This window comes from Rhinoderma darwinii, chromosome 4 (assembly GCF_050947455.1).
Source record: "Rhinoderma darwinii isolate aRhiDar2 chromosome 4, aRhiDar2.hap1, whole genome shotgun sequence".
Lineage (NCBI taxonomy): Eukaryota > Metazoa > Chordata > Amphibia > Anura > Rhinodermatidae > Rhinoderma > Rhinoderma darwinii.
The window spans coordinates 349,951,662-349,977,630 of record NC_134690.1 but is presented as its reverse complement, the minus strand read 5'-3'; the positions used below and the strand labels follow the sequence as shown (position 1 = coordinate 349,977,630).

At 39.4% G+C, this 25,969-nt stretch overlaps 1 protein-coding gene across 3 annotated transcripts in view; it reads left to right on the top strand.

Annotated features, from left to right (window-relative positions):
• SYNDIG1 (synapse differentiation inducing 1) overlaps positions 1-25,969 on the top strand; it is a 227,334-nt gene that overhangs the window by 176,604 nt on the left and 24,761 nt on the right. Inside the window, exon 4 of one of the 3 annotated variants that reach the window (XM_075862937.1) lies at positions 23,350-23,455. The exons of 1 other annotated variant lie outside the window; for it this stretch is intronic. In XM_075862937.1, coding sequence (XP_075719052.1) covers positions 23,350-23,421 — 72 coding nt within the window. In that variant the 3' untranslated portion in view covers positions 23,422-23,455. Of the gene's footprint in view, positions 1-23,349; positions 25,780-25,969 lie in introns of those variants that run through there. One more of the 3 variants, XM_075862936.1, reaches the window with a different exon arrangement.

Here is a 25,969-nt window from a genome sequence, read left to right as displayed (position 1 = left end):
AGGTTTCAGCATTTGCAATGCAAAAACTGAAATCTGCGGCAAGTCCGCAGTGATATCCGCAACGTCTGAATTACCTGTCAGATATGCAAATGTTGCTGCATATTCGTTGTGGAATTTCCGCGAATTTGCAGCAACATTTGCAGCGGAAAAATTCCGCCACATCTGAATATGACCTTAACTGGTTGCCGACACAGGACGAGTATGCTCGTCCTGAGCGGCGAGCACTTTGCGCATTAGGACGAGCATACGTCTATGCGCGCGATCGAGAGCGGGGCAACGGCTGTAATACACAGCCATGGCCCCGCTCTGACAGCGGAGAGGAGAGAAACATCTTCTCTCCGCCGTTAACCCTTTGAACGCCGCGATGAAAGCAGATCGCGGCGTTCAAAGAGGGGGGACTGCACTTTGATCTCGTCACAGATAATAACTGTGACGCGATCAAAGCCCACAACTCGTATGGGCAGACAGCCCAGGGTCCATTGAAGGACCCCAGGGCTGTCTGAACATATTTCCTGTTGTTAGGGCATACTGAGGTATGCCCTAACAACTGCCTGTGTACAATCAGTACACAGGCTAATGTACTGCCATATAGATCTATGCCAGTACATTACAGTTACAAAATAAAAATCAAAATGATAAATCCCTTTATGGGATTAAAAAAAAAAGTTAAATGAATGTGAAAAAAAATTAATGATATATAAATAAATAAAAAGTAAAAAAAATACACAGAAACACACATTTTTTATAATAAATAAACTTTTTAAAATATAAATCCCAAAACATGAAATAATATAGACATATTTGGTATCGCCACGACCGTAACAACCTGTACAACAAATGTATAACATTATTTATGATGATCGATGTATGGTGTAAAAAAATAAATATTAAAACTGCAGCGGAACTGCTTTTTTTCTGCATTTTCGCCAAAATAAAAATGTATAGAAATTAAACGATAATGTATTTGTACCAAAAAACGGTACCTACATAAAGTACAACTCGTCCCGCAAAAAACAAAGTCTCATACAACTACATCGTACAAAAAATAAAAGAGTTATGAGCGTCGGGATGCAAAGAGGGGAAATGTAAAAAAATTGCTCTGTCCTCAAGGCCAAAATTGGCCGTGTCCTTAAGGGGTTAATCAGTGGTGAAAACATGATGCTAAATTTGGGCCTGGAAAAAGTGAGTGTGGGAAAAGGCATGTTGTCTTTTTCAAGAGCCTGAAACTGCATTACAGAAGCTTAGCTAAACTGTCAGGAGTGTGTCTGCTGACAAGCTATAAGACCAATAAGATTATGAATGCAGCTCATGACTAAATACAGGCTGTTACTCTGGATTAGTACAAGATAAGTAATATGATGTATTTACAAAGTTACTTAACTTTCTAACATAGATTAATTCTTTATATACACTGTAGACCGGTGTGCAGAGGCGGACGTATATTTTCAAAGGCAATACCTGTTCGAATATTATTTAACAACATATTTTTCATACAAAGGCAGGCCTTCTAAAACTCGGCACTGGCAGACCCCAAAACATGGAAAACAATGGACAGTCTATTGCTTTCTTTGAGTGCCCATGTCACATCTTGTGGCAGTAATAGGGTTATTCTTACTAAATTACCAATTTAATTGTATATAGAGTCATATAGAATGCACGTGTATTATGTTAGCAGATAAGAACTTCCTTGTAACGGGGTCATTGAGTCCAAATAATAGGATAACCAATAAGAGACTAGGCCCATGGGCGTAAATATAGCTGAAGCAGCCATAGCAGCTGATATGGGGCCCAGAAATTCAGGGTGCCCACTCAGGTGCAATAACATTATTCCTTTTTTGGGGGTAAATGATTCCTAAAAGAATATTATTATAACCAAAAGGATGATAACCACATTTTTTTATGTGCTTAGAGTGTTTTCAATCACAAACCAAATACACATAAAATTTACATTTATTTTAATCTGAGTTATGATGTAAATTATGAAATCTTAATGTTTAAAGTGTAGCTAAACGGTTGACAAACTTCTGACATGTCATAGAGACATGTCAGAAGTTTGGATTGGTGGGGGTCCGAGCACTGAGACCCCCACCAATCGCTAGAACGATGCAGCTGTAGCGCTCGTGTGAGCGCTCAGCCGCTTCGTGTCTGTTTGGCTATTTCTGTAAATAAATGTATTGGTGTACGGACTCAATAGAAAGTCTATGAGCCCGTACTCCGATACATCGGCTTTCCGGAAAAAGCCAAACAGACACGAAGCAGCTGAGCCTTCACACGAACGCTTCAGCTGCTTCGTTCTAGCGATTGGTGGGGTCTCAGTGCTCGGACCCCCCCCCCCACCAATCCAAACTTCTGACATGTCACTATGACATGTCAGAAGTTTGGCAAACGTTTAGCTACACTTTAAACTGGGAATTTCAGTTCTGCCATGTGTACAATAAAGAAATATACGCAACATGCTATCATTACTACTGCCGGAAGTTCCTCCTGCTTCATAAATATTTTAACAGGGATAATTGTACTTATACTTTCCAATAATTGGAAAGCCAAAGAAAACTGTCCCAGCATTGTAACTGGACATTATAGGTATGGTATAGGCTAGTGGTGACAAACAGAAGAAAGGGGGCAAAAGGAAAACTTATTTAAAATAGTCCACAATGTGTTTAAACCAGAACAGTCCAATGTGTAGGGTTGAACATTTTATAAAAAAAAAAAGTAGAATACGAATAGTGGCAGCAATAACTTGGGGAAGGATGAAGCAAGAAAACTACATTACCAGTTTTTGGCACCCATGTATTGACTAAATTAACTTTTAACTTTAAGATTTTTCTTTATTAGAATTTTTCTTTTGGAGAGGTTGAGAAATTATGGGTCTCTTGTCGTTTTTACCAAACATAGAAAACTAGATTGTTTGACTCCCAAAATATCATCGAAGAACATGAGATATTTATTAAAACAAAGAATCTTTGTTAGTAACAAATGAACTGCAGTGTATACATATAGCATGCAGGTAAGTTGTGTACTCCAACAAGCCAGTATTATTGGTTTCAGTTTGAAAAAGGAAAATTGTTATGCCACAGTTTTAATTTATACCATAATAATAAAATAAATCCTGTAATTATAACGGGTAATCCTAACATGTGCCTTAAATGTGTGCCGAATTTACAATGTTATAAGACATATGTGAATCTCCCAAAATTCGTTTGGGGACGAATTCGGTCAAACCGGCCATCAGATTCTATTTTAGTCGGAATAAATTCAATGCAAATCAAAAGTGCCCCGATTGCCCTGAAATTTAGTGTATAACACTCTGAGGTCTTCTAGGACTGTATCCAAAATCTTATTAGTAAAGTCAAAGTGACAGCAACATATATGGCTAACGGTAAATGGATGGTAGGCGATGGTAACAAAAGGCCTGTTTAAAAACACACAGCACTGTTGTATTCTTTTATGCATTTTAACATTTGAAAACTGTTCAATAGTTAGCCCTTTTTGGTGTTTATACACACAGTGGTATCTGAAGATGCAATTGCTTTTTATCAAGCGGTCAACAAATTAGCCTTTTTTGGGGGCAGATGCCTGCCAGTTTTTATACGCACACGGTGGTTTCAGACGAAGCAATTACTTTTTCACAAGCAGTCCAAAAAGTATTTTTTTTGGAGAGTAGAAGGTTTGGTGTTATGTTAAAGAATATATATATATATATATATATATATATATATATATATATAGAGAGAGAGAGAGAAGCGTAGAACACAGCAACGGCACCAGGACTTCAGAGTAGATGAAAGCAAAAAGTGGATTTATTCACCTCAGTAAAGCAACGTTTCGGTTCAACAGGAACCTTTCTCAAGCCGAAACGTTGCTTTACTGAGGTGAATAAATCCACTTTTTGCTTTCATCTACTCTGAAGTCCTGGTGCCGTTGCTGTGTTCTACGCTTCTCTCTATTCTTTTGGGGAATTGATTCACCCCCAGGTAACGAGCACATGGCCTGATTTTTTGGTAACCATTGGAGTGCTGTGTTCATCTACCATTGGACTGTATATATATATATATATATATATATATATATATATATATATATATATATATATATATATATATATATAAATATTATCTACCACTTCCACTGTACAACTTCATGTAACAGTGACAGTGTGCCCGATCATCCTGAAAAGTGAAGAAGCAATAGCTTTTTAATCTATTTATTTAAAAAATAAATTGTAACTTGGACACAGACTGATATTTAACGCCTCTGGATGACTGCTAGAGGCAGAATAATACGCCAATTTTTGGTGGCACCATTATTAGCAATTATATATATATGCAGAACAATGAGTGACATCATGTCCGAGACGTCTGTATTAGCAGACAGTGTCACGCTATAATCAGCAAGAATTCAATTTAAATGACAATCAATTTATTTATTTTTTTAAATTGGCCCTTTGTCACAGACATAGGGTATGTTCACACGAGGGCGTCCGTAACGGCTGAAATTACGGGGATGTTTCAGTCCGAAAACATCCCCGTAATTTCAGCCGTAACGGCATGTGCAGGCGCTTGAACGCCGCGTCAGTTACGGACGTAATTAGCGCTGCTATTCATTGGAGTCAATGAATAACGGCTCCAATTACGGCCAAAGAAGTGACAGGTCACTTCTTTGACGCGGGCGTCTATTTACGCGCCGTCTTTTGACAGCGGCGCGTAAATTATGCCTCGTGTGAACAGACAAACGTCTGCCCATTGCTTTCAATGGGCAGATGTTTGTCAGCGCTATTGAGGCGCTATTTTCGGACGTAATTCGGGGCAAAAACGCCCGAATTACGTCCGTAAATAGGCCGTGTGAACATACCCTTAGATATATGCAAAACAATGTGCGTCATCACTTCTGGAACGTCTGCATCAGCAGGCAGCGGCACACTATCAGCAACATGATTAATATTTTTGAAGAACACTTGAGAATGATGTAATAAAGAATTGTATAGCTGTAGCAGTAATCACTCGCAGCAATGGCTGTCTGTCTAACTACCACACCGACACTGATTGACTCCTATCTCTGTCTAAAATCTATCTTTCTATCAAATTATTGTAAATCAAAGTATTTGCTTCTCGTTACTGTTAAACACACTCACATACACTAATCCACTATCAATCTGCAGCAGCATTTTCTGGTTGGGCTGTGTATAGTGGCTAGGACTCATATGAATGTCATCCACTGAGTCGTCAGAGACTCACACCTATACCCCTCATGATTGGCTGTGCTAGAGGGAGGGCTACCTGCAAGTCTTTATGGAGCAGCCCGCTGGGCCGCCGCTGTGGTCAAGTGTTCCATCTACCGTCTTTTTGTCTTCCTCTGATCTGTAAAATGGCGTCCGCCATTTTGAGCGATTCTTGCGGGACAAATCCCAAAAGTTTAGGATTTCTCAAAAATCGGAAAACCTTCGGGAAATTCATAACTAATATGATTCATGTAGAATAGATTGGCTCATCTCCCTAAATATTATAATTATCACATCCTTTGTTTAAGAAGGCTTTATGATGTCCTATTAGGTTATGTTCTATAAAATATAGAATTCTACTAGCAAAGCTCCAAAAGATCCACTAGTGGGTAACAGAGCACTGATTTTGGGTGGACTTAGTTTAAAGGGTCCGGTGCTCAATAGTTTAGAAAAGCTATAAATTAAAAAAATATATATTTACATTTTATAGTGGATTGAGCAGATAATGTACATAATTATGAGCCTGATATAGTTTTGAGAGATTACAATTTTTTTTTTTTTTTAACTTTTACCTAAAGTCCAACAGTGAAAAGAATCCTATATCTCCTCTGGGAAACTTGATCTAAAATAATGAAACTATTTGTTTCTGGGAGAAACATGAGTCTTCACCCAACTATTTTACATTTTCCTCTTCAACACACCCAAAGTATCTGCACAGTTGTGTCATGATCAGCCCACCCTATAAATCAATAAATACTTCCTCTGCTAAACAATCCCTGGGAGTAATTATTTATTCAAAGGGGTGAGCAGATTATATGGTACTGCACAGTTGTCAATTTATTTATACATTTCCAGGAGGAATAACAGAGGAACTGCACAACAGAGTTCTAAGTAAAGATGCTTCAGAATTTTTATATTACGGTAAAAACAAGTATTTACTAAGTAAAAAAAAAAAACTGTCAGGAGAGCTGACGAGTCCTAACAGTTTTTGATGTACTCTTTATCGATCTTGATAAATGCTAAGATAAGGAAACTTTATAATCATCAATAAATAAAATAAAAAAGACAACAAGAGAACAAGAATTACTGCTTTATATGAATGCACAACAAGACTTACTGCTTTATATGAATGCTAGTGTCTCTCCTCTTTCATGAGAACTCTTGAGACTTCTACTTTATGGAACCCCAGGCGGTTTGAAGATGGGAGATGAAGCAAAACTTCACTTTAAAGGCTTTAATACATTTGATGTCTTGTTTTCCGTTCTGATTACGTCAAGGTGGCGTTTTTTACTTTCGTATTCTAGAATATATTTTACGCAGGCAGCAAAGTTCCACTTTTTCACATCTTGAAAAAGAAGCAAGAAACCAGAAAAAGATTGTGTAAAGATGAAGAAGGATAATGGAGAACCGGCATTACTTAGGTATATCATTATACGGTGCAATTATATGTTAAACTTGTGACAAAAAGGAACATAGGGAGAAATCCTCCAGCTCACCTGACACACTCCGGTGTGTCGTAGATAGCGCCCGGATCCTCGTGTCGGCACACGGATAACAAGTAGAAACAAGGAACAAAGGTAGGATCCAGCGCTGAAGAGCGTTAAAATGGAAGAACGTTTTCCAAGTTTAATGTTGTAGATTTACATTTACATTATGTTCAACAATAAAATAGAAATTTGCAACAAATACAAAATAATAAAAAAATATAAAAAAATTAAACAGCTAACAGATATATAACGAACATAGACATACATGGGACAATAATTGTACACAAAAAACACTCAAAATCTGAGAAACACAACCAGCTCCATGAGACCCAAAAAAAATAATTCCTTTCATAGATAATTCTATAAATATAATATACATTTATCAAAAATCTATCGAAAACAGTGATAGTTTGCAAACCTTCAATTATCACTACATACGATTATAAAATCTATCATGATAGGAATACTTACCGACATTCAATAAAGACATCCACGATCTTCCCGTGCATGATAAACTTGATAAGGAATTGTAACTGGGCCGGCGATTGTCTCTCGCTCTGTGTTCCAAAACGAGTCCTGGAACGCAACCCAACCAAACAAAAGTTAATAAATAGACAAATACGCAATCTGACATGTTTTCTAATACAAAAAACTATAAGTCTTAGAAATTCATCATTGGAATACAAAGCAGATTTTCGAACAAAAGTATGCAGTATACAGATACATACAAACATCCACAAAACATCAAGTCACGGTTACCTGACATTTATTTCCGGTGCTTGCGTTCCAAAAGCAATACAACCATGACACGCAATCATCATATACAAATCAGCTGTTCCAACCCACAAAGCATATATATGACAGCGCGCTCTTTTCAAAACTCACCACAGCCAAGTCTAAGGACGCAGTTGTCGTCCGAAACGCGTAGGCCCAAGAGGACACCGTCCCCCCACTTCATACACACCCAGGACCTAATACTACTGGACTTCCTTTTAAATCTACAACATTAAACTTGGAAAACGTTCTTCCATTTTAACGCTCTTCAGCGCTGGATCCTACCTTTGTTCCTTGTTTCTATATGTTAAACTCCCTATACACTGTGTCATCTTACAAGTTGTATATACATACAATGTGCATCAAAAATTTGCGTAAGTATGATGTGTTACTGAAGTTACTATTTTTCTGGTTGTTGCTGGAATTTGTTGGCAGTTTGTTGACAGGTTTACCCTTAACAGCTTATCTATACAACGCATTAGGGAAGAATATAGCATAATACCTGTCCAGACACTGAAAAAGCAGGAAGATTTGAACTTAGCATTGAGAAGACTGTCAATGCAGCAATGGAACAGAATGGGCTGTAAAACATGATGCAACTCAGTATCTATACAAGAGAAAGTTTTTTGCTCAACTTTTTATGTAGATTTTATTGCCAGTGCCAAAAATACATTATCCTTTAGGTCTAGTAACAAACAGCAGACGGCCAGGTAGCAGGACACCCCTTGTGATTAATTGCACTGCAACAGCATTGGGAAGAGAACATAATGGCATGTTTAGACGTGGCGGAATTTTCCCGCTGCAGATTTTGCCGCAAATTCAAGCCAATTAGGGCATGTTCAGACGTAGAATTTTTCCGCTGCAAATATTGCTGCAGATTCATTGCGAATTTGCAGCAACATTTTCATATTTGACAGGTAATTCAGATGTTGCGGATATGACCGTGGACTTGCCGCAAATTTCAGCCTTTTTATTGCAAAGGCTGAAATCCGTAGTGAAAATCCTTTGCTTCTCGGCTGACGGCCATGCTTCATGCGGAATGAAAATTCTGCACCGCAGCCTACTTTCCGCAACAGCCTTTTTCCGCAACATCTGAATTAAGTAAGGGCACATTCAGACGTGGCGGAATTTTTCCGCTGCAAATGTTGGTGCGGATTTGGGGCAATTACGCAACGAATCTGCACCAACATTTGCATATTTGACAGGTAATTCAGACGTTGCAGATATCACAGGGACTTGCCACAGATTTCAGTTTTTGCATTGCAAAGGCTGAAATCCGCAGTGAAATTCCGCTTCTTCTCCGAAATGGAATGAGCCTGCTGCGGAGGGGAAATTCTGCACAGCAGTCTAATTTCCACACAGTTATTTTCTGCAACGTCTGAACTAACTTTCCTAAAAATGTATAGAAAGAAATGAAAAAAACGGCTGCTGCAGAATTCCACTGCGGACTGTCCGCAGCGGAATTCAACAGCAATTCCGCCATGTCTGAATGTGCCCTAATGGAATAAAAGTCTGCTGCAGATTTCCACTGCGGACTGTCCAGAGAGGAATTCCACAGCAATTCCACTACGTCTGAACAAGCCCTCACAGTGGTCTGTTGAACACAGTGTCCGTATAGCTCAGATCAAAGAAAAAGGCAAAATAGTATAATTAGATTTCACTAAACTTTTCTAACTGGATCAGAACCTACTCTTGGTGGGAGAACAAGCAGGTTCTTATTGGAAATGTAATCTATGATAAAAGTGTACCTCTGGTCTTGTAAAACTTTTGGTGTAACATCGTATATTTAGCTGAGAGACATCTGAGGTAAAAAGACAAAGGAGCATGGCACTTGGAAGAGCAATGGATAACGTTACTTTTTTGTGATTGATGGAGGTGGCTGCTTAGTGAAGAACTCCGTCTCTGGGACATATCAGATGTTTCACAAATCTGGAGATTTTGTGACTATGTAAATTATTACAGTAAATGTATTTGACCAAAGTTTTGTAAACTTTTTGCTGTTATTGTCTGCAAATATGTGCATCTAATTCTTTACAATGCCAAATAGGTTAAAAGTTAATTTATTTATCATTAAAAAATGACATATATAAGTCCACACAAACAAGGGAGAAACACAGTGTATGGTATGCAAGGTATTGGCTCTCCTGATGTGTGTTTTCTGTTTTTTTTTACCACTATTGATCTCAATGGTGACGGAAACATCGCTAATGGTTTCCGTTCGTCACCATTCCGGCTGGTTTTCGGACGGAATCAATAGCGCAGTCGACTGCGCTAATGGTGACGGAAACGGAAGCTGTGCTATCACTTTCACTTTCCGTTGCGGGGTTCACCCGACAGAAACCTCAGACGGAACCCCGGAACGGAAGCGAACGGTGATGTGAACAGGCCCTAACACAAAAGTTTTGTATTTTTTTAAGCTGGTTCACAAAAAAAAAAATAATTCCAAATTCTACTGAACCAACTGCCTATTTAGAGACCGGCAGCAGCTCCAGGAGCGACATCATAAGGGACACACTAGGCGGATATGCGGAGTAAAACTACACAGCTTATCCGCCCCGGTAGCCGCAGGGAATTCTGCCAGCAAAACCGCACCAAATAGTGGCGCAGGTTTCGTGAGGCATGTCCGCTGCGGGAATCCTGCAGGGAAAAAAACGTTTAGACTTACCCCGGCCGTAGTTTAGGTGACGCATCTCTCTCTTCTGAACGTAGCCCCGCCTCCTGGGATGACGCTGTAGACCATGTGACCGCTGCAGCAGTCACATGGGATGAAACGTCATGACAGGAGGCCGGGCTGCGCTAAGAATAGAGGATCGCGTCACCAGGACTACGGCCGGGGTAAGTCTAAACTTTTTTATAAATTTAAAAAAGTGCCTTTTTTTTTCTTCTCATGTGTGATTTTTGCGGCAGAACCGCAGCATTTCCGCAACAGAGGAGCAGCGATTCCACAGAATACATTGACATTGACACGCTGCGGCTTAAAAAGCCAAAAAGCCACACTGCAGGTCCATTATTTTTGCAGCGTGTGGATGAGATTTGTTCATATCTGACCCCCTCTGCTGCGACTGTAATACGCTGCGGATTCTCCACAATAAAATGTGTTGCATAAAATCCGCAGCGTTCATGCCTAGTGTGTTCCTACCCTAAGGCCGGATTTACACGAGCGTGTGCGTGTGCTTTTTGCACGCGCAAAAAACGTGGCATTTTGCGCTTGCAAAAGGTCCATAACCGCTCCGTGTGTCAGCAGCGTATGATGCGCGGCTGTGTGATTTTCGCGCAGCCGCCATCATTATGACACTCTGTATGTTTGTAGCACGTGATGCTTTTCTGTTTTCATTCATAGTTTATACGGCTGCGGAAGTGCTGGGCGGGATTTTCACGCACCCATTGACTTCAATGGGTGCGTGATGCGCGAACAATGCACAAATATCGGACATGTCGTGAGTTTTACGCAGCGGACACACGGACACACGCTGCATGAAAATCACTGACAGTCTGCACGGCCCCATAGACTAACATAGGTCCGTGCGAGGCGCGTGAAAATCACGCACGTTGCACGGATGTATTACACGTTCGTCTGAATAAGCCCTAACAATAAGGCCCAGTTCACAGAGTTTTTGGGCCTTGATATTGACTCGGACGCTGCGTCAGAATCAGCACCAAACAACTTCCAAAACCGCCTCCCATTGATTTAATCTGAAATCAATGGGAGCCAGTCGCGGAAAAAAGAAAAAGCAGCACGTCCTTTCTTGCCGCGGTTCCGCCTCTGACCTGCCATCGAAATCAATGGGGGGCAGAAAATGCATTTTTCGCTGCGTTTTCTGTCTGCTGTCCTCAATCGCCGTGGGCAAAAAACGCGGCAAGATAGTGTGGGCAGGTCAAAATCTGCCTCAAAATTCGGTGCGCGGTTCCAGGCGGTCACCGGTGCGCATGCGCGGGAGTTTGTGGGTGCGCGTGATCGGTCGCACGGGCGGCGGTGTTTGACGGCCCCCATGCTACCCAGGGCCACCATCAGGGGGGGTATTAGGGGTACTGATGTGAGAGGCCCGGCCAAACCTAATTGAAAGGGGGGCCCGCAGCTCATGACATTCTTTTGGTGAAAAAAACGGGCCCCATTGCAGGGGCCTGTTTTTTTTCTACTAAAGGCAAGTCGCGGCAGTTTGCCGGGCCCCCCTTTCAATTAGGTTTGGCCGGGCCTCTCACATCAGTACCCATAATACCCCCCCTGATGGCGGCCCTGGGTACCATGATATAGTGCTGGACGGAGTACCGTTAACAGGCGGTGCCACGGTAGGGGGGCCCAGAAAATTTAGCTGTAGGGGGCCCTGAAATTCCTGATGGCGGCCCTGGGATTAGACCAGGCCCGGTAAAAGATTAGTTGGATAAAGTCCTTCTATCCCTGTCTGCCTTGGCTCTAAACATAGCCGAAAAGGAAAGCACTCTCTGGGAATGTCAGAATGTGCAGGTTGGAATCACAATCCTGGATCAGATGAGTATACCTGGGTATCTTCTGTTCTGATATATTACTCTGTATATACCATTGCTTTGGTTAAAGAACAGATTGTGCTGTGCTGCCAAAAAAAATATGCATATTTAAAAAGTGGCGTGGATGAAGATATCCGTAGCATCAAACCACTATAGACAACATTTAGACAAAGTGGATGTATTATCACTAGCTGATGGTCGGATTGTGTGGATCTATGCAGTGGAAATCTGTATGTCTCAAAACACAGGTGTGAACAAACCAAGCACTCTACATATAACTACTGTTGAAACGGGATAGACTATGCAGATCTACGAAAACCAGTTGCAGATGTGAATGAAGCTCGATGATTGTTTGGAAGGGAGTGAAAAATTATTTCATTCATTCCATTAATTTATACCCCTCCTCACATATATGAGTATATAAATGTCAAAAACCCTTAGATGGGTTAATGGTCTTATGTGTTTCTATATATATTCACTGTAGAACCTGGCCAGGTAATGTGCTCTGTTTTAAATTGTTATGTGTACGATTTTTTTAAACAGTATTACTTGTTTTTTCAAAAACTCTTTTTCTATAAATAATTTAATCAATTTAGAATAAATAAAAGTTAAATATTTTCTTATCCCTAAGAGTGCCTTGAATGTTTCTGGACTTTGTCTTTTTCTTTTTTGTTTTGTTGCATTTCTTCCGGAAATGGCACCGTGCAATATTTTTATTGTATTTTTTTAGGGATTTCTATTGGATATAATCAAAGCCACATATTTATAGTTATGTTGAAAATAGGCACGGGTCCACAGCATTCAGCTCATCATATTATAGTGTGTTGATCCAGAGAAAGATGCTAATAAAACCTAGTAGAGGCACATAAAACCGTCCAGCTAGAACAAGCAGACGTAAACCTACAACAAGGAATCTAATACCTATTGTTATTGCTTTCAGGAATAATATTTAAACGTGTTTTTAATTAATTTAATGACTGAACCATGTCCAATGGCTGAGATTTGTAATGTTTCGCGGCTTCTTAAAGTGAGCTACCAGAAGATTTTTAAAACTCTTGTAGCGTCGTTTAAAAATAAATAAATAAATGAGTGGTGGTTTTCTATTGGTTGCTATGAGGCAGGCCTAGTGTGCATATGACACTGATTTGCTGGAGGAGACGACATGTAAGCAACGAATGGAAATTTAAAGCAAGATATTTAATATTTTTCATATTTTTAAAACAAATTAAATATTGGATTTATGATAAATCTTCTAATAATTCCCTTTTAAAGTAAATTTCAAAAAATCCCCTTTTATGCCTATGGTGAAACCTCCTTAATGGCTCTCTTCACTTTCAGTAATCTGATCTTTGCCCTTCCATTTTTTTAAAGGCAAGGGGATAGAAAACATGTTGACTTAAATATGATCCACAGATGGTGTAGATCATCTACTACCGTTTTCTACATCATGCTTAGACATCCTTATAAAGATGAATGTTCCCTATATCAGTGTCTTTCCCCATCCACAGTCAATAAATATGATTTGGATCTTGAAATAAGTTGTTTACAGCCTCTTAATACATTCTTGTGAATGAAAAGAATGCAAGATTTGGAAATGCACTATATGGACAAAAGTATTGGGACACCTACACATTACACCTACAGGAGTTTTTATGACATCCCATTCTAAATCCATAAGCATTAATATGGAGTTGGTCCCACCCTTTGCAGCTAAAACAGCTTCCACTCTTCTGGGAAGACTTTCTACAAGATTTTGGAGTGTGTCTGTGGGAATTTTTGCCAATTCATCTTGAAGAGCATTTGTGAGGTCAGACACTGATGTTGGACGAGGGGGCCTGGCTCGCAGTCTCTGTTCTAGTTCATCCCAAAGGTGTATGATGGGGTTTAGGTCAGGGCTCTGTGCGGGCCAGATAAGTTCTTCCACACCAAACTTACCCAACCATAACTTTATGGACCTTGCTTTGTGCACTGGGCACAGCCATGCTGGAGCAGAAAAGGGCCTTCCCCAAACTGTTCCCACAAAGTTGGAGGCTACAATTGTCCAAAATGTCTTGGTATGCTGAACATTATAATTTCCCTTCACTGAAACAACTCCATAGCATTATCCCTCCTCCACCAAACATTACAGTTGGCACAATGCAGTCAGGCAGGTAACGTTCTCCTTGCATTCACCAAACCCAGACTTGTCCTTCAGATTGCCAGATAGAGAAGTTTCCAAGTTTAGAAGAACAAGGTTCCACTGCCTCAGAGTCCAGTAGCGGCACGCTTTACACCACTCTATCCAACGCTTGCCATTGTGCTTGGTGATATAACGCTTGCATGAAAATGCTTGGTCATGGAAACCCATCCCATGAAGCTTCCCGCACACAGTTTTTGTGCGCATGTTAATGCCAGTGGAGGTTCGATGGTGCTTAATTTTTTACAGAGGTTTTTATACAGAGGGTTGCTTTATTTATTACACCTGTGGCAATGGGACTGAAGGAAACGCCTGAATTCAATGATTAACTGGTTCCCGACCGCTGGCTGTGTTTTTACGGCCAGCGGTCAGGGTACTTAAAACCCGAGCCATAGACTTTTTACGGCTCGGGTTTTAACTTGCTGCCCGCGCGATTGGGCAGCTGAATGTCGGGTCTCCGGCTGTCAGTGACTGCCGGGGACCCTGAGGAGAAGATAGAAGCAGCTTTCGCTGCGTCTGTCTTCTCTGATGACTTGTACACAGCGCTCAATGAACGCTGTGTATAGGAATAGAGGCAGCGGCGTTCATGTGACTGGTCACATGATCGCCGAGTGCCATTACTGACAGACTGCTGCTGGGTCTTACTAGACCCAGCACAGCCCTATTAGTGACAATCGTCACTATGAGAGGGCTGATTTCCCCTGTAACTGGGGCTGCTGTGCAGCTCCAGTTACAGTGGAAAAGATGGTGTAAAAGAAAGAAAAAATATATATAAAGTTCCCCAAAGGTCTTTTTTGACCTTTGAGGGACAGACCATAGTAATAAAAAAATAAAAGTAACGTAAAGTGCAAAAAAAATTAATAATAAATACACATAAAATACCCATCACAAAAAAACGTTCCCCTCCCGCCAATCATTGTTGTAACGCTAGCGCTGACCAAATTACCCTAATATAGACATGTAATATATTCAAATTTACGGTAGACAATGACGATCACAAATAAAAGGTCTATTTTAGGGTAAAACTATGTTATTACCCCCAAAAAATAGCTGAAACGTAAAAAAGCTTATTTTTTTACTATTATTTTCAAACTTTATGAATAAAAATTCTAAAATACCAAAAAGGATGTGTATAAAAACGATAAAAAAAGAAACCTGCATTGTCTACGGAAAAAAACATCGCAAAAATCACGTCGTTAGCCGAACAAATAAAAAAGTTATAGCCATTTAACTAACACGTGCTAAAAATGGCTAAACGGTGTCTGGTCCTGAAGGCTCAAAATAGCCCGGTCCTGAACTGGTTAATCTCAGTATTTTTCTTATATGGCCCCAGAGCTTTTCTGCAGTAGAAAAAGTTACCAATAGAAATAATTTATTTTGTTCTACTACATCTAAATAAGAAAAGAAAAAAGTGTGATATATTTTATGTATTAACAAGTGTACCGTGTGTCAAAATCTAACACTTTCATTTCCTGCATTCTGACAATCCTGATAAAAAATTTCACCCGGTCCTTAAAAAAAAAAGGCAATATGCTAGTAAATGAGAAGTTAGAGACATAACAAAAGTTTGTTTATTTTTTACAATTTTATTTCCAGACATTGCCATTTACTTATTCCACTGTCGCTGCTAGTTTTGCAAAAGTGACAAAAGCATCTGCTGCCATATCAGTTGTCAATTTTGAAAGTGTTTGACTGTTTCCATATGACCTTCAATTGCATACTTGTAAGAACTATTTTTGTAAGGCTTGAGATGCAGCATCATTTCCATGCTGAGGAAGTCTTTTTGCTTTGTAAACCATGTCTACTAGAAACAGACAACACTGAAAAAGGGCCTCTACTAACTGCAATAAAAGTAACCCCTTTAAGGGTATGTTCACACGGGCTATTTTTGGAAGCAGAATGCATCCAAAGATCTGCCCATTGATAGCAATGGGAAAAAATTCGTTTTGTTCCAAAGGGCCGTTTTTTTACGTGGCCGTTTAAAAAAACGGCTGCGCAAAAGAAGTGCAGGTCGTTTTTGGAGCCGTTTTTCATTGACTCTATAGAAAACAGCTCCAAAATGGCCGCAAAAAGCGCAGCGAAAATCGCGAGTGGCTTAAAAAACGTCTGAAAATCAGGAGCTGTTTTCCCTTGAAAACAGCTCCGTGTTTTTAGTCTAGCGTGTGAACATACCCTAACAGTGCCATAAGAGAGCACTCTCATTAGCAGTTTGCCCCAATAAGCAATGCCAGAAAAGTGCACACATAGAAAAAGGTCAGCTGATTGCTCCCAAAAATAATAGCGCCAAAAAAGTGCTCCCTATAAACAATAATGCCAGTAAAATGCCCCCCCCCCCCCCATAAACTGTAGTTCCAGCAGAGTGCTCTACATGAATAGTGCCAGCAGTGTCAATATAGTTCTTACTTTCACAAAGTTATGTAATCAAATGATGAAAATTCTGGCTGCCTCCAAGTGCCACAAGAGGGAGCTCACTGCATACAGTACACATTTAGAAAGCACCCATGGTAGTCAATGGGAGCAGTATTAATGAGTATTCAGCAGGCTTCCCACAATGACCGTTACCAGCAGCATTTGCAGAAAACGTTCCTGCTCTGCAATTCAAGAGAGTAGGCAAGTATGCTGTACAAACAGCATCTCTATATGTTCCTGAAGTAGCGGTGTACCTATTCTTTGTGCTGCCTGAGGCGGATAGTTAAATGATGTTCTCCCCCATACAGTCAGGGAAAGGCCTACTGTCACTAACATTCATATGGATACTCATGAACAGCCATATAGTCACTAACACTAATATGGACAGTAATACAATCTCTCACATTTATATATACAGTACTTTCAGGGATAGGATTACATTCGTAACAAGCACAGACATAATGTATACATCAAATACACACGCACAAAGACTCACACACACCCTAATTGCCTATTTTTGAGTAGTGACATAAGGGAGATTGAGAGATGCAGTGTGATAAGCGTCACAAATAATTGAGTCATTTATGCCGCTTATTTACATAGGCCATGGCCCTAGCACCGCTAACCTAATGCATTTTAATCACAAGTAATCCATAAGTCGCCTTCATCGCACTCCAAAATAAATTCAGACCAATCCCCAACATAAGTACAGAACCCAGACCAGATCCAAAAATAAATACAGACCCCAGATCAGACCCTAAACACAACACACACACCTCATAGAGAAACTCACATAATCTTACTTTTAATAACCTTCCTGTGTGGAGCCTACAGCAATGCGATCTGGCTTCAGGGCATGAACTGATATAGTTATGTAACCATATCTTTACAGGTCTTTCTACAGGTCCTGCACAGCCCAGCACACATTTATGCCACTAGTGATTATTACACATTGCCGTTTTGATGCATTTGTTTTCTCTGCTGTAATTTGTGGCAAAGAGTTCTATAAGGCCTAATTCACATGACAGTGTCCGGTCCGTGATATACGGTCCGCATGTCGGCCGCATTTCCCAGACCGAACACACTGCAGGGAGCCGGGCTCTTAGCATCATAGTTATGTATGACGCTAGGTGTCCCTGCCTCCCCGTGGAACTACTGTCCCGTGCTGAAAACGTGATTACAGTTTGGGACAGTTTCCCGCAGCGAGGCAATGAGTCCCGGTATTCGTGTTAGGTCTGGGAAATACTGCCGACATGCGGACCGTATATCACGGACCGGACACTGTCATGTGAATTAGGCCGAAGGCTTCTTTCACACCAGCATTAGCATACATTTACCTCTCTTCCGTCAGAGGAAGAGAGGATCGATACATTAAACGGAAAGCAACGGTTCCGTTAGAATTACCATTGATTTCAATGGCAATTCTTTTGTATCAGTTCTTTCCGTTTGTCTCCATTCGCTAGGTTTTCATTTTGTTGAATTGAAACAAAAGTTCTCCAGACTGCACTTGTTTCCATTAAAAAAAACCAGAAACCTAGCGAACGGAGACAAACAGGAAGCAACTGATACAAAAGAATTACCATTGAAATCAATGGTATTTCTAACGGAAATGTTGCTTTCCATTTAATGTATCGATCCTCTCTTCCTCTGACAGATAGGAGAAAGAAAACACAGCGCCACATAGTGTAGATTACCCGGGCAATAGAGGTACAATATCCAAAAAATCCAATTAGGTGCTCACCTAGGATAAGAGGATAACGGACAGTTGAGAGAATAGTAGCTGCTGCTGCCAGGACTCAGTGCCGGTGTTCCAAGGAAAACCGCAGAAGGTATGCTGATATACAGAAAAAAGGAGTCTCCAAGGCGCTGCTGCACTAGGAAGGTAATAGGCATAAACGATATGTAATATTCAAGCGTTTTATTGAAAACAAGGCTACGCGTTTCAATGCCGCACCGGCATCTTCATCAGGCCATAAAAAAAGGAAATCAACTGCACAGTTTAAATACACGCTGAACACTGAAAAAACCCGCCAATGTGACCGGGGTCAAAGTGCTCAGATGACGTCACAAGTAAAAAGGAATGTAACCATTCACACGAGGCAGTAGATCGTATAATCAGCGATCAGGACCTTGGACAGCAGCATTGCAAACCATACGCAACTGAATCAGAGGAAACACATAGCAAAAAGAACAGCAATGGTACATAGTGCAGAAATTTGCATATTAAATATTTGAATATTATTAAAATACTCTGTTTAGGTCGGAACAATATAAATAAGAAAAATAAGAAAAATCAATACAAGAAATGATCCAAATATACAAGAATATATATATATATATATATATATATATATATATATACGGCAGTAAAATTACTTGAAAATAGAAGCATCCAAAGGGATGTTAAAACGACTGTATCTAAATCGAGGTAGAAGAAACAGAATGATATTAGCAAATTAATTTTAGAAACATCTAAACGTATGCTGAAAGTAATAACATCCAAAAGTGACATCCATATGGATGCTAAAATGACAGTGCACGTATGAACAGAAAGACGGGCATCAATTGAGTATGTACTTAAAAAGGGATAACACAATATAATACAATAAGATACCATTATGAAAAAATAATAAACAATTATGGAATATAGTTATATTGATGTAATACAATAGGGCATTAAATGAATTGTTAGTATAAAAACAAGATAGAAAAGAAGCTGGTGCGCGACAACCAGGCAAATAACTAATTATTAAAAATGAGGAATAAGGAGAATAAATTAGGGAATAGGGAAGATGACGTAGCGGTAAGGGAGTAGAACAATAATATCTATATGATTGGCAAAAAAGCCGCTAAATCGGATTAACCTGAATTACGAACTGAACGATTTCAAAAGAGTACATGAAGCTAGGTACTACAAACAAATGGCAAATGAGAGGAAAAAAGGACTCGATCAAACGAGCACATAAATTACTATTAAATGAATAAACATTATTGTGAAAATATAGAATATCAAGAAGATGTCGTAGCGATAAAGGAGTGACAGTAATAATATCTATGTAATTGGCAAAAAACCGCTAAATCGGAATGACCTGAATTATAAATTAAACGAATTGAAAGGATAGCATGGAACTGGGAACTAAAAAACAATGGCTAATGAGAGGAAAAAAAGGGACTCAATTAAACAAACACAGAAATTACTGTTGGATGGATAAACATTGTTGTGATATCAATAATCGGTATTACTCTAGGGAAGATTCAGAGAGATATTATTCAGACCATATGGTTGGAGAGTCCTCAATTTGAAAATCCAATAATTTTCACGTTGCTTGAGTTTACTAAATCTATTAGCAGTATTTAGTGAAATTTGTTCGATGGGTGTGACTGTTATTTCATTAAAAAGTTTATTATGAGTAGAGGCAAAGTGACGGGAAACACTATGTTTCATAAATCCTGAAGTTACATTGAACCTATGGCTATTAACTCTGGTTCGTAGGCATTGTGTCGTGCGGCCAATGTATTGCAGATGACAGGGGCATTCAAGCATATAGATGATAAATGAACTCCCACAATTCAGGAAACTATTAATCTTGAAAGATTCATCAGTCACTGTGGATGTATATTTTGTGGCTTTATGGGTGGCTTTATGACGGAAGAGAGGTAAGCTTATAGTAACGGTAGTGTGAAGTTTGCCTTAGGCTATTTGTTTCTGGAACATGCTGAAAATCCTGCAGACTGACAAACACTGTGGACAAGTTATTCTTCTGTTTACTTTTATCATTCACTTCTAGATTTAGTGTTCCTTCAAAGTCAATTGAGTCTACAAAATACATAAACAGGCCAGATTCTTCAGGGCAGGGCAGCACTGTCCAGGAGGCGAGATGAACAACTCGCCTCCGGTGGTGCTCGGTCTGAACTGCAGTAGTTTCCTCCTAAGGCTGGGTTCACACGTGGCGGAATTTCACTTAAATTCCGCTGCGGACACTCCGCAGCGTTAATCCGCAGCGGAGCCGTTTGTCCATTGACTTACACTTTAATTTAGCAGTGTTCGTTTAGACGAGGCGTAAAATTCCGCTGCGGAGCATAGGCTGCGGAGCGGAATTTGGTGTCCGCAGCATGCTCTGTCTGTTGCGGAGCAGTGGCGGACTCATGGCGGAATTTCTCCATTGACTTCAATGGAGATTCTAAGTTCCGCAATGAAGTCCGCAGCTGTCATGCACATGTTATGTGTGCTGCGGATGCCTTGCTTTTTGGACATGACATTTCTTCATTCTGGCTGGACCTATGTATTTCTAGGTCTACAGCCAGACTGAGGAAGTCAATGGGGCTCCCGTAATGACGGGAGCGTTGCTAGGAGACGTCTGTAAATAGTCACTGTCCAGGGTGCTGAAAGAGTTAAGCGATCGGCAGTAACTGTTTCTGCACCCTGGACAGTGACTACCGATCCCAATATACAGCAACCTGTAAAAAAATATAAGTTCATACTTACCGAGAACTCCCTGCTTCTGTCTCCAGTCCGGCCTCCCAGGATGACGTTTCAGTCTAAGTGACGGCTGCAGCCAATCACAGGCCAAGCACAGGCTGCAGCGGTCACATGGACTGGCGCGTCATCCAGGGAGGTCGGGCTGGATGCCGAAAGAGGGACGCGTCACCAAGACAACGGCCGGTAAGTATGAAAGTCGTTTACTTTCACTAGGGAAAGTGCTGTCCCTTCTCTCTATCCTGCACTGATAATAGGGAGAAGGGAAGCACTTTTCCCGCAGTCCGCAGCAGCTAGTCCGCATCAATTTTCTGCACATTTTGTGCAGATCCGCAGCCGTAATCCGCAACCCGGATTAGGTGCGGCATTGATGCGGACAGTTGTAGAGGAAATCCGCCACGTGTGGTCATGCCCTAAGCCTTCCTTAGAAAACAGCCAAAGGGGCAAGGTTTAGCAAAGTGGGTGGGGCTTAGAGTTCCTGGTCCCCTATTGTAGAGACAGCTGTAGGAGAAGACTCCTTCTGCAGCAAATTGTCTTATTGGCAAAAAAATGCAAATAGATTTTTTAAAATAGTTTTAAAATGTCATTTATTAAGTTTAAATGTCTGCAGACATATTTTAGTTAAAAGACTACAGTAAAATGTAAAAATGTCTACATACACAGCAGTTGGTTTGTGGTGTTTCGGTGGCATTTATGCGGTCCATAAATTCCTAAAAAAAAAATCATATATACAAGGAAAAATGCCATTAAAAATACATTTAAATACACTAATAAAAACAGATTTTTTTCACATGCATGTTAAAATTCTACCAAAAGACTTTAATGCGCCTGAATGATAGTACTTTGTGCTCAATGTTACTAATGATGTTGCTTGTAGATATATCTGCTTTACTTCACGCTGTGTGGTTATGAACAGTAGTGCAAGTAAAAGTTATCAACGTTTTTAAAGGGAAACATTTACATTACTTGAGAAGAAGGTATGATATTACCCAAAATTAAACCAAAAATTGTTAGAAGACAGATACATTCAATTATGGAATCCATACTCAAAAGAAAACAGTCAAAAATATAATACTGCCTATCACATAGAACTTGTATGTGTTCCCTAACTAAACATATGAAATAATTTGTTTTCACTGTATTCATTGGTGCAGAATAATTTCTACATTATATCAGCTCATGGCTGTTATCTCTATGAATTTTTTTTTCCATACCATAAAACGTGTCAATCATATGTTATGATCTTTCAGTTATTGGGCATGCGGTAATATAACAGCTAAGCATCTCCTCGGGTAGGAAACATATAAAAGATGGTAGCTAGAGATGATGAATCGTGTGACCTTACTGAATTTAAAAAAAATTAATAGGTTACAAGGGCCTTAAGACAATAAGCAGATCACGGAGCGTCGTTCTGCTGGGACCCCTAAGCAATCTGCTGTACAATGCAGAGGAATCTGACATCAAATATTCACTTCACCTGCAGCGCCACCACAGGGAAAGTTAAGCATTACGCAGTGCACTCTGAATTCAGCTGTCCATGTAATGCATGGGTCCTTTAGAGATAGAAAAGCTCTTTATAGCTGCTCTCTGCTATGCCTAATAGATAAGGGTTCTGAATGGAAAACCCCCTTTTATTAACTAGAAGCTACATAATAGGGTATTTAAATATGGGTTTTCTTAACCAGAGAAATCCTTTAAATGAAATTTAAAGGGTTTATCTGGTGTAAGAAAAGTATTTTCAAATACCCTAATAGGGCATGAAGACTTAATAGAGGGAATTTCCTCCTTAAGGACCCAAAGCTATAAGCCCAGGCAGAGAGCGGCTACAACAAGTGTATTTCTCTCTGGAGGACCCAGCATGTCCATGCATTACACAGACAGTACAATGAATTTAATTTGGCATTGTGTAATGCTTCACTTTTCCTGTGGTGGCACTGCAGCAGAATCAAACACTTTCTGCCAGGTTCCCCCACAGATTGCATCTTGTCACTGGGGGTCAAAGCTACAACCTGTGATCAGCTGATTTTCATTGGACTCTTCTAATGAGAAGGGATTATATAAACAGACATCTCTTTAAGGGATTTCCATTATAACGTTTCCAACGTATCAGCAGTGTCCTATAAAGTTTTAATCAATGTAAAATTATGGCATAACTGGAGGTTTTTTTAAATTAACTATGACGTAATGCAAAACCTAAAAATAGAAATTATATTTTATTCTGGTAGAATATTCATAGTGGAATGTGAATGTGACAATTGCTTTGTGATTGTTCTATTATTATTATGTAACTCCCACATGCATTTTCTTTTTCTTTTCTGTCTTCCAGAAAGAAGATGGATCGGCAGAAAAAATGCTTTTACTGAAACAAGAAAAAGAAAATAACTTATTGATTGTGTAGAGCTAGCTCTGTTCATGATCAATGGGACTGCATGGTGGGATTTTGTTCATTATCCTAATGTGCGCATGATTTTTTTTTCTTGGCTTTTGAATTGGGCTGTGGTGTAAAAGTAGTCAGATTCAATTGGAAATTAAATCCCAGTGTCGGAATAATGTTCTTTCATCATCATCATCGCTATTTGATACAGCAGACAATGACAAAATCATCACTTGTAAACATCCTTTGTTCTTATGTATGGGTATGGATACTAGTAGAACGTTTCATCGTATATAGTTCAATATTTTGGCGTTAAGTAATGTGGCATTACCTTTACTGAGTCATGGCAATGTCAAACTATTTTTTAAAACGATGTATCATTATGGATGATACTAACACATAGAGTACCACCAGTCAAGTACACAAAGTAGATGTCCGTCATTTTACCAGCTAATACAATAATCCAGTGTCAGAGACATGCTAAGACTAATACATTTCTATAAAAACGAATGCAATATAATTTGGTATATATTGAAGGCATTTTATACATAGTGGATCAACCCAATTAAATGGCTGCCACAACTATTAGATTGAAGACTGGTACCTTTATACCTACAGAAAAATGCTGTATATAGCTTGCTTCCATTTTTTACATGATGCATTATTTCACCCAAACGTTTTCCACTTACAGTAAAAAATGTATAGTGGCCAGTGGATTGAAATTAGTTGAAATTGATGGATATCCCACACTATTATACTAATTGAAGTGAGTCCAGGTCCCCTCTGAAGTACCAGTACCCCTTCTATTCTGCTCATACAGCCTTTGTCAACATACATTATGTGAGTCTTAATCATACAATGTAGGATTTTCAGTTACCCTGTGATTAGCTTAAAGGGGTTTGCCAGTTATTAGAAATTGATGGCCTATCCTCAGTATAGGTCATCAATATCTGATCGGTGAGTGTCCGACTCTCTGCACCCCCGCCGATTAGCTGCTTTGAAGGGACATTGCTTCCATTTCATTCCTTACCCGCTCCATACTGTGAATCGCCGACTCACTTGTATCAGCGGTTCACAGTATTATATTCTTCTCCCCTTCAATTTATTGACGAAAGACTGAAAAACTGTGTACCGCTACTGCAAGTGTATTGGCGATCCCCAGTAGAGGAATATCAGGAATGAAGGGGAAGCAGCGCTCGTATGATCGCCGTGGCCCCAGGAAAACAGCTGATCGGCGGGGGTGCCTGAAGTCAGACCCCCACCAATCAGATATTGGTAGCCTTTCCTGAGGATTGGCTATCACTTTTATATAACCAGAAAAACACCTAAATGTAGTGGGATACTTCTAACAAAAAAGATGATCCAAAGCAGACAACCCTTCTGACTTTCAGCTACCAGCCAATATACATTTTAAGTGATAAGCTGTTATCCATGGCAAAGCCATGGCCGGCCACATATTTATATTACAAATATAATGTTACATATCAGCCATTTCCCTCTATGAAATCCATACGCCCCAATAGGGCATATGGACAGGGATTGTCGGGGAGAGATAAACGCTTTAATTCAAAGCAACATATTAATTCTATTTGTCATTTTTCTAGAAGAGTTTAGACATTAATACCCAAATGTAACTTATTGCTGGGATCTACGGATCATTCCTGCACATGACAGCATCTATTCAAATAACAAAATATAAAATTACAAGATGCGCAAATCAGATAAATTAAAATACATTATTGTATAAAAATGTCACCATTGTGTTGATGCATTATAGTATGTTTTACTAACTGGGATTAAGAACTCGTTCACACTGGCGTATAAAAATCTGGATCAAATATGGTTGCTCTATACGGATAATTTTTTTTAAAAATGTGTTCCGTTTTTGTAATCTATTCGTTTTTGTCCAATATTGTGTTCTGAGTCGTCTGCTTTTCATCCGTATTTTTCAGTTTTTTGTCAAACGATTGACTATTTTTTTGTTTTTGTATTGTTGAACAATATTGAAGAGATATGGATGATAAAAAATGGAACAAATACGCACATGTGAACTATTCAAACATGGAACATGCATTTCTAAATTCAGCCTATTGACTTCTGTGGGCTTATAACGGTATCTATACGGATCAGTTGGAACATGCTGTGTATTGAAAAAAACAACATGCACATAAAAAAAATTCACGTATAAAAAACAGAAATGTGAATAAAACGATTAAAATGTATTGGTAACATTTAAAAAAACAAAAAAAAAAATGAAATTTATAGGGAACCGTAATAGACAATGCTGTTTGGTATAAATTCTCAAGGCTCACACTTTCAATAAACTACTGGATCCATTCTATACAATTTGTGAAAACAAAAGATTTGAATGACTGTATAAATGTGAATAAAATGATTTGTCATCTACGTCGTTGTTCTGCTTCCTTCATTTATTACTTGTTCCTTTTCCTAATACAGTAAAGATTGTATCACTGAAATGTCAGTACAATAAAAGTGTAGAGGTTAACAAAACCAAACAAATACCAGAAAATGGTGTAATTTACACCCACATATAAAAAAAACAAAAACATCA